The sequence below is a fragment of the Pelecanus crispus genome, chromosome 7 (genome assembly GCF_030463565.1).
Source record: "Pelecanus crispus isolate bPelCri1 chromosome 7, bPelCri1.pri, whole genome shotgun sequence".
Taxonomy (NCBI): domain Eukaryota; kingdom Metazoa; phylum Chordata; class Aves; order Pelecaniformes; family Pelecanidae; genus Pelecanus; species Pelecanus crispus.
The window spans coordinates 39914002-39929810 of record NC_134649.1 but is presented as its reverse complement, the minus strand read 5'-3'; the positions used below and the strand labels follow the sequence as shown (position 1 = coordinate 39929810).

Genomic DNA, 15809 nt, shown 5'->3' with positions numbered 1-15809 from the left:
GACGCACCGCCGCCCGCCCTCAGCACTGCCGCCACCAGGGTCTTGTTTAGCTAACTCCAGATATTTGGTAAACTTTATTCTGTCACTTAGGTTAATAAATAAAAAGAGATTCCTATCGTAAGCTGTGTCTTAAGGGAGCAATATCCGACCATCAAAATATTCTGTTCCTGAGGAGAAAAATTCATTAAGGTTTCTCTCTTTTGGTAATTGCCATGGGTCATTGTTAAATACCAATTTAAAACTACGATGTCTTCGCACATTGGACAGACCTCGTCATACCTGATACTTACTTCATTTGTCAAATATGTATGAAAGAACAAACGGCTTCTTACTGTTCACTTAGCTAAAACTCCTCTACAAATGAACCTACTAAACTCTGAAGAGCTTCTGCAAGGTTTTTTTAAGTCAAGGAGAATTTTGACCTCAATCACAACAGAAATGCCTTGCCCCAAGACTAGAGAAACAACCTTGCTACCTAACAAATTGTTAATTAAATTTTATTTTCAGATAACTATAATAATCAGGCACTTTCCTTCACCTAAGTCATGGAGAGCCAAGACCACAGGAGTCTGGGGTGCTGGACCAGGGTCAGGCCCACAAGTGTGCGTGCGCAGCTTTGTGTGTGGATCCAGTGCAAGACAAACTACTGTGGTTTGTTTTCCCCCGAATTAATTAAAACTTTTTTTTTTTTTTAAATTGCTACTACCAAGGAAATAATAGCGAATGAAGTCACCAATGGAAAATTTGCAATTAGTTTTTGGATAAAAACCCTGGATTGACCAGTTTAATAGGACTCAAACCCTCATCCATCTGTTTTTGTGTCTCTGTTTGCCAAATTCACTTGGATTACCTGTGTGAATGTGTTCTCACACCAAATGCTTTATTCTCTCTGAACGTGTGTGTATTTTGTTATGGAAAAGGAGTAACGGCGCCAGACAGGGTAAGTCTGCCCTAATCAGCACAGCTATTCAGCAGTTACAAGAAACCCCTCGGTAATGAATATTTGGCATAAAGTTGCAGTCCTGGTTCACCTGAGCCTAAATAAACCAGGGAAAAACCCGCTGTGCGTATACAAAAGAAGAAAATACATTTATAAGACAACAAACTTCAGCCACTACCTTCTGTGGCTTTTTTAAAAATAAATGGCAATTTTCTAATCTAAGGGGCAGTTCATATTTAAAAGGCAACCTATAGAGCTAGCTCTCAGGAAGCCATGAATAATTAACTGTAAATGCGTTTTGGAGTAGGGAGCTCTATGAATGCATTCAGCTAAGGCTTCTTCGCTTTTTATTAGGGAACTAAAAGCAAATGGTCATCTCACCTACAGTTTGCCCCAGCAACCCTTTCAAGCATTGCTGGAGGACAACCCAGTAGGTTACTGAGAGCCAGGTACGTTACTTTTCTATGGTGAGGCAGCAAGCGCCGCAAGCGATGTGCTGGCTTTCTCCGTCCTGAGTTATCTCGTCTGACAAAGACTGACTACCTCAAGGAATCCACTCAGAATTACCAGGGGAGCCACAGCATTAAAATTGTTTCATGACATCTAACCCCACATATTTTTGCAGCAGAAGCACTCAACCTGGATTTGCGATACCCTGAAAATTCAAGTTCAGGAAGGAGCACAAGTCGGGCTGTGCTGATAGCTCTTCAGTTTTGTTACACAACCCACTGCTGCTTAGATTCAGCCAAGCCCACTCAACTAACTTCATGCCACTTATGCAGGAATTACTAATTCTAATTTACAGTCTTGATGCTGTCATTAACTGTCACTCATATATAATCAATGGGACAACAGGCTGAGGCTGAGTTTGTTGTAAACACGAGTTCTTGAACCTTGTTCGTGCACTAGTATGTCCTAGTGATGTGCAGTATGGAAATGTAACAGGAGCTGTAACTGACTCTAGAACATAAACAAAAATAAAATGAGGAGAGTTATGCAATCCTTGCAGAATATTCCAACTCGTTAATCAACTGAATGCAGACAGGACCTTTCATACCAGCAAAGCATGCTTTCATGTTGGATGGACAAGAATAACTAACACTGAAGCAGTTGTACCAGAAAACTTAGAAGGAGATATGAAACAATTTTTAAAACTCTCAAGTTTGCCCCCAAAGGCAGAGACAGCTGCCCTAGATTTTGTTTAGTTTTTGTGTTGCTCCCTTCAGGATTACATGCCATTAGCATGTGATGGTCTTTCTTGGGATTTGGACGAATAAAGTCTGCTGATTACCAAATATTTATAGACACTTGGCCAGCACCAGACAATCGGAGGTTTTGTTCAACCGTAATTACCCCATAACACTTATCCCTTATGTATTAATACGTGTGTAAGCCTTTAAGGTTTTGGAATTTAAAATAAAATCTTCAGAAATAAGACCTGAAGCATGTGATATCAAGAGGTAAGTCTCCTGATACAAAGCCAGATTTGCTTAACCCCCTTTTATTGCTGCTCAAGCAAGCATGTGATTTGCACAGAACATTAATTCAAATGAACTGAAATGTCAGGCTGTACTATACGTCCAGCCAGGCTGAGAAGGACACGTGTTATTTAACGCGAAGAGGTTAATGCATCAATGTGGTCAATTATATCTGGGCAGCGTTAGTTTTACAAAGCAATACGGATGAGGACACTACATAAATGTCCCACAATAAAAATGGCATTGGGTTTCAGAAACCAAATACTCACAAACCCCTGAATTAAATCAGAATTAATTGTGCCTCAAAGCAGATGGATGTCTTCAGTTAAAGACTATTTATTGACTTGTCCTTTTGATACGGGTAGCTGGCTGCCTGGCAGCTGGCATTGTCTATGATGGCAAAGTACCTGAAAGTTCTTTTTAATTTCAGAACTATAAAGAACAGTAGCATGGCTGGGAAAAAAACTGGGGATACTAAATGCTTGCACCATGTGAAAGCTATGTGACTTTAATAACAACAGTGTTGTGTGATCTCTGTCCTTACTTTAAGACACCAATAGTTGTTTATGCAGAGAGAACAGCTATTTTTAATACTTCTGTAAGTGCCATGAGTCCCGAAGGCAGCTTGGTCTGTTAAGGGCAGTTTTGCTCATGATGAAACAGTAAGCTATGGACAGTAGGCCTGTATTAGTAGGATTACGGAGCCAAACTCCTCCCTAGCATGACTCCAGGGAAGAGTTCAGTTCACAATGTTTAAAACTGTTATTTGAGGACAAAAGTTAAAGTGGCTGCAAAGTGCAAGGAGAGTCGCCTCCGTGAGCGCTAATCACTGAGCAACCTTTGCTCCGGCTGTGCTACAGAAACAGTGACGGGAGGACGGAGGGAAGGGGAAAGTGCTGTGAGGATCAGGGATTTGTCCTCCAGCCTCGGGCACCTCCAGCCCGACTACATCTGTTAGGCTGTGTCTACAACAGGATTTGGTTCAGCTTGCAGGGGAGTTTTGAGGACAGAAACTTGGTCTCTTTTAGAGGAAACTTAACTAAAAGCTCCACCCCTAATTTACTCCCATGGGGACATCATTCCCCCAACCCACGGAGACGCTGGCCCTTCACCTATGGAAAGCTCTTGTGTCCCCTGAGGTCCTGGACCCCCCACTCTTTCTTTTACAACCCATTTTTAACTCCCAGCCCTATTTCCTTCTGCTACAGTATCTTTAGTCTCCTGCAGCCGACATGCCACCTGGGGCCCCAGGGAGAAAGCCTGGCCGGTAAATCTGTGCATTACAGGAGTAGAAGCTTCTGGAGCAGCAGGATAACCCCATGGCCACATCAGGAGACTGCTAAGCTCATGGTTGCCCTCAGGTACAAGAGGACCTGCAAGCAAATTACTGCATAAAACTGGAGGTGAACACAGTGCTTTTGAAGTCCTGGGAGAGTAACTTTATTTCAGGGGCAGCACTGTGGACCTGTGCTTCTTAGGGAGGCCTTGAGGAGACCTTTGAACATCCTACCAAGTCAGCCACTCATTTGGATTCAAGGCCCTCAGTCCCAAAGTCATTGTGGGAGAGTCCAAAGGAACGGACTCCTCTTCTACTGCAACTTGCCCCTGAGTTCCCCCTAAAATATCCAAAGGTATCATTTAACAAACCTTTTTCCAACTCCCTCCAAATTTACAAGGGAGGAAGTCACCTCACAAGGGAGGTAAGTATCTGTTGCTCAACATGGAAATGCAGTGCTCATGGCACGATGAAAATGACTGCCCTTACAGCCTGCACCCCAACTCTCACACCGGTCACTGTTGCCTCTTGACAAACGGTTCATCCAAGATCCAATCTGCCCTTTGTATTTTGGCTCTTGTGTTACAAATTTTAGCACAGTTCATAAGAGTATTTTTTTCTAAGCCTAACACATGCCAAATATCTTTGGCATGAACATCATTACTGCTGGGCCTATTGGCTGACACTTCTTTTTAAAAATAGAGAAGTAGGTACAAGTTGATCAGGGACTGAACAGGACTTTAAACATACTGAAAAAGCCAAGCTGGATCAGAAATGAATTCTACTCTTAATTGATCATCTGAGCAAGCCAAGAAAAAAAAATTTTCTCCTAAGCTATTTGTAGATCCTTTGGATTTAAGTTTCCCTACAGGTGTCTTCCTCTGCTGCTACGTTTTGACGTCTGTATAAACACCCACAGATTTGAGGTCATGCCTGTTCAGAAATCAGGTTATGCGATATAATTTAAAACTTGAAAAATAAGGGAGAAGTGGGAATAAGAAGCTTAGGCGTGATGAAATCCAGGCATCTGGCAAAACAGAGTCTCCTCAGAGACTACAGAGAAAAATGATGTAGCAAAGATGACCTCAGAAAGCTACAAACAGGGCAATGTTCGCCACCTCTGTCAATTTTATTGGTGAGGTCAATGCCCTACTTCGTTGTCAGACTGATAAGAGATGTGTTATAGCTTCACAAAGTGTACTGCAAATGCTAACAGCTGGGGAAGAGGGAAGGGCAACCACGATGGGGGTGATTTGTCACTGTTTCCATCGTAAATCCATGCTATCAGGGCATCTGAAGTGACTTGTTTCTGTTCTCATGCTGCATTTAAAGAATCCCAACCAAGAAGAGAACAAGTTTTCTTCTAAACCAGAAATTACACTGGGTTTTTAGGGCTCCCTGTACACTCTAGGATGAATGCAATTATACATCTAATGCCTTCCTCCACTGCTCCCAGACTGACCAGTCTGTCTCAGGATGGGTGAGAACCAGTAGCAAACATTGGTCAAACAACTGACATCCAGAGCAGTTTTCTTTTCCTATCTAACATTTCCCATGGGGCTTCCATAAAATCTGAGGCCAGACCTCTGGTATGCTACCTGAAGCACCCCAAAGGCACCACGAAGAGGGGGTACTTACTCCCAAAACTCCGTGACAGGAGAGGTGAAGTTAGTGGCATTCAGTGATATCCAGAGTGTTTTGTTCTTCCTGAGAGTGTCTTCCACACAGGTCGGCGTGTTCCACTTCTGGTGGCAGTGCGCCCATGGCAGGACGCTCTGGAATGATTGGAACAGGTAGTAGAGTCCCCAGGCCAGGATCACGATGTAGTACACATTCAGAAGGGACACAATCACTATGGAAGCATAACCAATTCCTGGTGAGAGAGGGAGAGAAAAAAAAATATGTGCAGACGTGACAGCCGTTTCTTGCCAGGGCGCCTTGTGATCTCGTGGAGCTGGTGCTATTCCCGCTGCGTTGTGGACTTGTATCCCGCTCTACCACACCACCATTCGAAGCTCAACTCAACTTGACCACATGTAAGTACAGACCTGCCACCATCTCTGACTAGCATGGGCACTCAGGGTTGACTTTCTGGCTGTGGTTTGCTGACATTGGACGGGAGGTCTGCAGGACACCTACCAATTTAACACTAACCTGGCTATTTCAAGTTTTATTAAAAGAAAATCAGGGCATCACGCTTTGCTTATTTGGGAGCTATGCCATCTTGCATCTTAGGTACCTACTTGGACAACATCATCCTCACCACACTGTCCCTCAAGCCAGCTTCCTTGGAGGCAGCTCAGCTGGGCAGCCCCTGCACCACTCATACTTATCGACTGTCTCAGCTCAGCCTGTGAGTACAAGAAAAAAAGACAGTTCTTGAATGAGTTAAAAAGGAAAATTCCAGAGCTATCAGTGTGAAAGCTGCTGTTTCTGCCTCAATTTCACTTGTACAAAGGAAGCATGATATTTGTAGCTGTTATGGTTAATTAGATCAATGTTTAACTCTGCTATCAATATTTGACGATAAAAAATGTTCCCTGTTAGTTTTTATAAGCAGGGTCATGGGCCGATAAGGGCGAGTCCTACACAACTTCAGGAGGTGGCGGAATGCTGTTCCGGTGAAGGCTTTAATTAAATACCACAACTGTTCTCCTGAGTCTGGTATCTCTCGGCAGTTTGGCTCAACCAGCAGATGCATACTATGTCTTAAGTCAGAAGCAGTCACTATTTTTTTAAATACAAAATGAAAGGACTGTGAAAAGTCCTCTTTACTGAAAATCTTATAGCTCCAAAAAGCTTACAAAGTTTGCCATTTAGGAATAACAGGGGGAAAAGAGATTTCCTTTAAAAACTTAGAGCAGTCTCTCACAAGAGGACAAAAAGCCTAAGAGGTTCCCTTTAACATCGCTCTGATGGCTACCCCAGCACCTGGGATATCTGCCTCATATTTTACGTTTTCAAACCTTATTGCAACAGGACTCTTTACCACCAGAGATTATTTTTATGCAGCTGAAAACAACCAGAGCAAGTGCTATTTATTCTGTACAGCTGCACTTCATTCTGGATATACAGCTAGTCACATTATTAGAGCTACAATTTCTCTTTATGGATGCCTGGGAGATTGTTATTTAAACAAGGAACATTCCTTCCTTCTCCTCAAAGAAAAAAAAAAAAGGGCTTCATAAAAGTGGGAGGAGGAGGAAGAAAATGGAGCTAAAGCAGCACAACTATATCAACTTCAGCAGCATTCTGAGTATTAGGTGGGAGTGTGAGCCATGGAGAAAGCCCTCACTGCTGCCTGAGGTGACACAAGGGGAGAGAGGTACCTGGACCAGCGCCAGTGGCAGAGCTAGAGGCATGTCACCATGAAGTACCCACTCTTTCCAAATGGGATTTGAAGAGTATCCCTTTGTTTAGTGTCATTATTCCAAATGATTCTGCCTGTGCTGTCCGGCTGTAAAGGGTAATCTATAGATAAGACAGACATCCTCAGTAATTTTTCTAACCTGTCTTTCATTTTTCATTCTAGTTAACTTCCATAGCGGCATTCGCATAGTTCCTGTGAGTGGTGAGTGATTCTTCATTCACTGGCAAAGGCCCTTGAATAACACCAGACCAACATGCCTGTTTGCCAGGACCTGCTCAGTTATGACAAAAGTCCCATTCCTGAATCCTACCACAAAATGCTGTCTGGGTGGATTGGGTTTGTATGGCAAAGTTAGGGTAGCAGGGGGGGCTACAGGGGTGGCTTCTGTGAGAGGCTACTAGAAGCTTCCCCTATGTTGGACAGAGCCAATGCCAGCTGGCTCCAAGATGGACCCACCACTGACCAAGGCTGAGCCCATCAGCGACGGTGGTAGCACCTCTGGGATAACATAATTAAGAACGGGGAAAAAAACCCAGCAGGAACACAAACTGCAGCTGGACTGAGGAGTGAGAATATGTGGGAGGAATGACTCTGCAGACACCAAGGCCAGTGAAGAAGGAGGGGAGGAGGTGCTCCAGGCACGGGAGCAGAGATTCCCCGGCAGCCCGTGGTGAAGACCATGGTGAGGCAGGCTGTCAGCAGTTCTGCCAGTTAACAAGATCATAGCATCAAAATCAATACCTCAGTTTGTCCTTCAGACTCTCTGACTTCTACCTTTCCAGGAACCAATATCAGTCCCTTAATTACTACAGCAAATAGCTGAATTAACGGACATGAGGGGAACAGTGTTGCTGCATATGGTTTACAGAGGCGTCTTCAAGCAGTAAAGCACAACAAGATGTACTAACCAGTGAAAATAGGGCAGATCTTTTCCCAGCATGTAATTCCACCTTCAGAGGTATACTGTCCTAGCACCACCTCCAGGAAAAACACGGGAAGACCTCCCCCAAACAGGAAAATGAAATAAGGTATAAGAAATGCACCTGTTGAGAAAATATAATAGTACAAAATTGAGATGGAGTGACTTTACACAAGATACTCTAAAAAGTGTTAACATATATAAACAAAGAAACATATTTGATACTTTAATATCAGTATAGAATAATGTTATTCTGGGGTATTTTTGCTCATATTCGAACTCTGTAAGTGGAATGGGTACATGAAGCTGGAAAGGGCATCTTCTTACCTTTTTCAGGTAAAAATCTGCAATAACAATAGTGTTAGGCACACAACAGTTTCACATGGCTCAGAATGCTCTTATTCTGAAATCCACTGGTCTGAAACCCTACTGATCTATATCAATAGTATGCCTTTTGGTTAAAACTCAGACTCAGTTGTAGTAGAAGAGCAGAAAAGGTTCAACAGTATAAAATTTTAAATTGCTGTTGTTTTTCGCTAATTAAGTTTCAACAAAAACTATTAAACAATAAAACAATCTCTCCCAAAGACTGATGAAGCAACCAGAAAACAGATGGTTGATTATTCTTTTTAAAAATTGGATGAAGGCACTGAAAAACACTAAGCGTGAGGCAGACAGATTGATTCATGAGAATGAAATAAATACTCACCTCCGCCATTTTTGTAGCAGAGATACGGAAACCGCCAGACATTGCCTAAACCAATAAATCCACCAGCCACGGACAGCAGAAAGTCAATCTTGCTCGCCCACTTCTCCCGCTGGGGCGGCTTTCCTTCTGCCTCATCCTCAGGCCGCGTCCCCGGGCTCTTGCCGGGGGAAGGTTTGAGGATGTCCTTGTGGAAATCTTTCAAGCACTGAAGCTTCTCCTTTGTTGCCATATTTCTGCTTTCTACATAGGGAAAAAAAAAATACCCTGGGTTTATTAAACAGCCTTTACTGGTAGAGCTCTCTAACATGCAAGAACCGTTTAACCAAACTCAGTTCCATAAAAACCAGTGCTGTTTACCAAGCCAAGATATGAAAATACATCTGCTGCCTTTACTGACGAGGAGAGACAAACCCCCCCGGCCTCTGCCGTCACCTCTTTGCAGCCAAAGCAGTGCAAGGGACAGCAAAGGTTTGACACTGCTGCCTACCTGCTGGCTGCAGACAAAAGGTGTGTAAAGACTGCACACTGCATCAGCATCAGCAAATGGTGTTACTGAGCAAGCGTCTCATGCTGTTTTCATGCTCATAATAAGGTACAAATCACTGCATCTGATTCCTTCTCAAACATTTAAGTGAAATACAGCAGAACAGTAAATCTCACCTTTCCAGATAAAACCCATTCCTCTATTTCCCAATAACCTGAACCATCCTGTATCATTTATTGCCTGCAATTTCCTTTCCCTGAAGTATTATAAAGCTTTCAGAAAACTATACATTCATAAAAACTGGAATGGAAAGTCATTTGTTCTAGTCAACCTGCAGGAACTGAAGGAATCTTTTCAGTTTATTCCATTTTCATAACTGCACTGTTTTCCCTTGACATCAATAAAGGGACAAAAATAAACCTTTATATTCAATTATTGTCTTATACACACCTATGCAATTGAACAGTTTGCCAAGAATGATGGGTCCTTAGTTAATAAAAAAAGTCAGTGGCATGAGTCACCTGATGCAAAACCCAAAGCATATTAAATCATAGCTGGTCTTACAATTTATGTATATAATTTATGATGTTGAAAAATCATAGATTGTGTAAAAATAATAACAGAGAATTACTCTAACAAATGCCCTTTTATCCAGGATTTCCTAAGGAAAACAATTTAGGAATAACTTGTAGCTTTTATGTTAACTCACATCTCAGGCATATGGGGCCAAGTCATTCCCCACATAACTTAAGTGACTTTAGCTGGATCTGACCAGTTATTTTTGCATAGTGTTTTGATACTGAAAGCACGTGAAATTTTCACCAGAACCAGGCAAACCGGCAAGTTTATTCCAGATTACAGCCATTCCCTGCTTATACATGTCATGAGTGCACGGTCATAAAAAAATCATGCTACAGATTATCCCATTTGATAGCTGCAAGCCTCCCTTGTACATGCTTGCTGGTTTTGATCTCTAACCTGATTTAGCCTGTGGCAGTGACCTGAAACTGAGTTGACATTAGCTCTGCAGGAAGTTTTTAATCCGAACATGATTTTGAGATAGATATGCATCACTGTACCTGTAAATCTTTCCATCCACTACGGAAAGTTTCAGAAGGCTAACATTTTTGCAAACCACAGCTGTTCGATATTCACCCCACTGACATATTGGTGGCCTTTGCAATACAGTTATGTGACAGCAGTTGCCTATCAGGCCATAATCTAAAAAGGGACTTTAATCTTCACAGTGCTAACCATTATGACTTTCTACTGTTTTTTAAAAAAGGCCGCTGCTGACCGCACAGAGGTGGTATGAGCAACTGCAATACCTCCTTGTCAACAGCAGAGAGAGCTCATAGAAGGAGAAAGTTAATCACAAGGTGATAGATCATCACCACCCACTGTAGGGGCATGAGGGCAGGACACATATTACTCTAAAATATCTCCTATTGGTTGCTGTTAGAGACATGGTATGAGATAAAGTAGTGTGGTAACTGAATAAAAATGGTAGGGCCAGCTCTACGACAGCCTTTAGGCACCTAGTTGCTTCAGGGAATTAATTCAAAATAGCTAACTCGAGTTCCTAGTATTGTGCATGGAGATTAATGGAGGTGCCTCCAAGAGGGATTCACAGTAACCTTAACCTCCCTGGGACATCCGCATCTCACTCCAAGCCCCAAACAGGTACCACCCTGTGTCATCCCCTGGAGTCATCTCTTGGGGCAGAAAGAGAAATAAGTAGGTACAACTGCTTTTCTTCAAAGAGATTACCTACAAGGTGGCTGATGTCCTGCTCTCACTGCAACAGCAACTGGGCATGGAGAAAGCCCAATTTCACTTTCTTTTGCTATCTGTGTTGCTTGAATCCCTATCTTTCGTCTTGCAGGAGAATGTCATAACCATCAGGCAACAGGCTATTCTGGGCTGAGGAATGGAGGGCATTCGGACTGTCTCTCATGGAAGCTGTTCTTCACAGGGGTGACTGAAATACCCATCAACAGAGGAAGAAAGCATGCAAAAGAGAGAGTAACTCACACCTAGTGTTTAGGGTACGCTCTTGTTTTTCTGACAGTTTTTCGATGAACTTCTGGGACAGCCATAAACCTGCTTAACAGGGCACAGAGATAAACACATTTATAGATCCTTACAGGAGTAGGGTTTGAAATAGGAGCTTAACTGCTCCCCATGGGGACTGATACTGGAAATACCCCGAAACAGAACACTGGGCATGTGGGGAACATTTATGTAAAAAAAATGAGGGGACCTACGGACATTAGCCACCTCTGAAATTAAAAACTCCTCCAGGATTGCAATTTTTTGCAATCTACTTTTATCTTGCGACACAGAGTTCTTTATTTTTCTGCCAGCTCTAATCTTCTTGCCTGTGGATTTACGTTGACCCAGGTGTTACTCAGTTCTACCCAGAATTTGCAAGCCTGACCAATTGATTGCATTCTGTAAACCCTAACTCTCCCTGGGACAAGGTGATCACCCTGTGGTTTGTCCTAATTACCCCCACACACAGTGTGAAATGGTGCTTTTTCAGAGTCCTACTTCGTAACTGTGTGGGACTGCATTTTAAAAAGGGATTTCTACTTTGTCTTAAGACACCCCAAATGTAAATTTTGTTTCAGCCTCAGCTGGAGCGTGAAGTTGGATGGTGATCTTTCCCTTAGCCCACAAATGACAAATCCTCAAGGTCACGCTTGCTTTTGGGGTGGCTGTCTCACCGTATGGGTGCCAGGAGATGGACCACCACAACTTTGTTGCAAGTCACCAGCTCTAGCTAGTGGGGCACGGTACAGTGCCTATCCAATGCTTGCACAAAATTAGTAACAGCCCAGTTTTACTGTGTATCTCTTATCTAGTCTTGCTAAAATCCCGATGGTGTTTCGAGGGCCGGCAGCTGTGGCTGGCAGGCACGTACCGTTGACCAATACCATAGGAATTGACGCTAAGCGGCCACCTGGGACTGCGGTCCCAGCCCATGTCACGTTCAAGGGATGTCGGATTTATCCCCCTTTGCTGCCAACCATTGGTGTCCACCCAGCCATTCCCAATTACAGGAACTGTCTACAAAGGCTGCAAGGGTGGGGGGTACGGGCGATTCTCCTTGGCAAAGAAAAGCCAAGAAAATCAAGTTTGTTTAGTGAAAGGCATTGTCTTTTTCCTTAATGGGGTTGGAGTTTCATTTCCTTTAGTTATGTCCCACTGGGTGAGGTTAAAATGGCTCTTAAGGGAAATAGTCTGACAGAGATGCTGAAACAATATGTTGTCACCGCCCAGGTCAGAACCAGAGAATAATAGGTTATTTTTACTGTATCACTTAGTGGGGATGGTATCCGAGATCTAAGTCCATCTGATTCCCCCAAGGAAATATATTGTAAGAAAATGCTCTTAGAACCACATAGTCCAAAAGGAGCCATCCAAGTCTGAGACGCATGTCTGCCTCCCGGAGACACACGTCTGCCTTCCAGGAGCCACATCTGCCCACGAGAGTACCCCCTCCAGGAAGCTTCGGATGGCCCCAGGAAGCTCTGGCTTCATCTGATGAACTTGATATGGATAAATAAAAAGCAGTGGAGAAGCCTGCTGTTTACAGTGTGCTACTAGGCTGAGTCCAGCCAAACAGCTACAGCCTGACCCAAAAGCAAAGGGAGAAAGGATCCAGAGTGGGCCAGGCCCGGGGTCTGCTCTCACATACACTGGTACAAACCCTAGTTAACTGTGGCTGAAGTTATCGATTGTCAGATCGATGCTGGTAAAATGTGGAAAAACAGAACAAGGGAGCAAGCGTGGGCTCTTTGCACTTCTCAAGCATCTGCTCCCTGGTATGGCCAGGAGCACCTCAAGGGCTCTTCTCCTGCAGGAGAATCACGCACCTGTCCCTTGTGCCTGGTGCACAAATTTCCTCATTTGAAATAGCCCCTGCGATAATCCAAACTCTCTTGATGCCCCCCGTGACTGATTAGTCTTTGGTGCACAGCTGAAAATACCAAAAGATTAACCATAAGCAGAGAGCTTTTGCAGCCAACCCTGCTTGGGCCATCTACTGTGCTACAGTTATCATATCTTTGCACGTACAGCCTGCACCTCAGATAACCCATACCCTTTAAAAAACACTGGCATTGAAATGTAATCCTTCATAACATGCAAAAAATGAGGGGTAGGAGAAGGGGGGAGGCACTGGGCAGAGGGATCAGATGGTGAGAGATGCAGTTGGGGGACGGCCACCAGCGTGGACAGGACCTGCTGGTTGTCAGAGCAGACACAACTCACATTACTGCTGAGCTTTTTTTGACAGACAACCCACAGATTACACATCTGAAAATACACTATTCAATTTCTACTTTGGGATTACAGTAATGATCTGCTCCAAGCTTCTTATAGCCAGAGGCAGGCGACCAATGCAGGGTAACACCTTCCAGGAGGAGCCCAGAGGACAAGTTCATCGTGGATGCTACCTCACTTCATAATCTTTAAAAATCAAGTCTTCAAAACAATGGTCTTCCAAATGCTGATGGAAACACCAAAATCAAAGTCTGCCTGTACACACAGATATGCATTTGTAAATATTTACACATGCTAAAATGCATGCCCTGTCTTGCATCTGAAGATCAGAAACCACAGTAAAGGAACTACTTCTGTTTTGGTCAACACATATAAACTTTGAACAGGGATTCAGCATACTGATTGGCGACTAGAATTGTAACTGAACATTTGTTTTCAAAGCAAAGTACATAGGCAGACTGTCTCTGACCTTGATGGGCATGCTGCACGAGGAATGACTGTACGGCTGTACTGCTGATTTTATGGACTATTTTTGCAGCATGATGTGTACCACCACTACTTTTGCTTTCAAGGACCCTTTTCTACCAAGTTCAGCCTGTGCAGGCTGTATGTCTTGAGCTTCTCAGTGCTCTCTTCTCCTCTGCTGTCTCAATGGCTTTTGAAAGACATCTGTTTATCACATTATAATTAATTTTTCTAATCCTACTTAAGCTCACTGCCTCTTTAGACATTACCATCTCTCTTATTTTTCTGTCATTGTTTTCTTTTGTATCTTGGAAATCAAAGTCAACCTCCCTTAAAAAATTGAGCTTTCCTAGATCTGCCAATCTATTTGTGGGTTGGTTCTTTTTTAAATTATTATTATTTTATATTCATATTAATGAATATTGCAAAATTAGCTGGATTGCTGGATCAAATAAGCAGCTTGTTCTCCCATTGAGAGCAATGGAAAAGCTGCTATTGATTTCAACAGTAGTAGGATCGGGTCCCGAATAAAACTGCATTTATTATGTTTGGCTCATTTCCTAGGATTACTTGGAACTTTGAAAGCTGTAATTCTTGATGTTGACAGCTTCCCTTCCCTCCTGGAGCAGTGTGGTTAAGCCAATCAATACATGATTAAAATAAACAGCCCCTTGATCAAACTTATGGCTTTAGTGCAAGTCTTTCTGATCTGGAGAAGAAAAAGCCTTTATGTTTGGCAGCCCTTGAGGCCACACCAGTATCCAAAGAGCACCTGACTTCATTTATTGTCCTTAACTCATATCCAAGTTCTTTCTGCTTCATTGAACAAGATACCTACGTTTTCTTCAAAATAATACCGCTCCCTTTATTGCACACATAGCCTCTCCTCTTCTTAAAAATGCCTCTAAGAATTCCCTGAACTACATCTCACTGTTCTCTTTGTCTTTAATGGACTCCTCTTTTTCTGATTACTTTTCCCTGGGTATGGGTAGTTATCTAAACATCTATCCACTTGTCCTTTCTTCTTTCTCAGTTTTCCCTCCAACATTCACCATCTCCCTTCTCACTTAGTTTCCTTTTCTTTCACTACTATGGTTTTTTTAGTCTTCTACGATTGACTGGAAAATCTGCTACTGAAAATTTTCTAGGAGCAAAATGCACTCCTTTATAAAGCTGAAGTCTATTCTGAAAGGAAGGCCCAGGGCTTAATGCAATTACTTTTTCTTTTGTGGTCTGGACAAAAGGTATCTTTTTTTCCCCACATGCTTGTTTCTCGCTGGTGTTTCCATTCATGGTCTTCAAATGCTTCAAACAGGTACCATGTCACAGCACAGAGCTGTTATAAAATCCTGCGTCTTTGCTCAGATTTCAGCAGCAGAAAATCTGCAGTCACGTAACACTCTAGATGCTCGTTTTGTTCTACTTATTTATGTGAAAGAACAAAGCAGTTACAACTAAACCCTGAAAGGGAGGAAATTAAAAACTCCCTCCCTGTTGTGTGGGGTGGAAAGGAGGAGAATAAATATCCACAAACTCCAATGGGGTTTCAGAGGGAAAATGACCCTGACTCTATACACAGGGGCTGAAGCGAAGATGATGCTTCCCAGCCTCAGAGGGATGGAGCCTGATTCCCCAGGGAGATGGCCCAGGGCAGCCCTGGCCTCTGCAGCAGTCAGCAAGGAAGAGCATGGGATGCAGTGAAGCAGAGAACTGGCACACTGCGTCACCCTGGTTACGACTCCGTCCTACTGAAGTCCTCTGTGGGCATAGTGTCTCCTGTATCCCAGTGAGAAACCAAGCCACCGTCTTCCTGTTCTGCCCCGTCCTTGAAGAAAGCCCAAGGGTGACTCTTGCAAAGAGGACCACAGGGAAGGAGAG

General features: G+C 43.2%; 1 protein-coding gene across 10 annotated transcripts in view; it reads right to left on the bottom strand.

The window, feature by feature from the left end:
• The window catches only part of SLC6A6 (solute carrier family 6 member 6), a 100247-nt gene that overhangs the window by 20379 nt on the left and 64059 nt on the right, over positions 1-15809 (bottom strand). For all 10 annotated transcript variants that reach the window (XM_075713429.1, XM_075713432.1, XM_075713433.1 and 7 more), the window contains 3 exons: positions 8693-8932; positions 7973-8107; positions 5333-5567 (listed from right to left, as the gene is read on the bottom strand). In XM_075713429.1, the coding sequence (XP_075569544.1) occupies positions 5333-5567; positions 7973-8107; positions 8693-8932 (610 nt within the window). The remainder of the gene's footprint in view (positions 1-5332; positions 5568-7972; positions 8108-8692; positions 8933-15809) is intronic.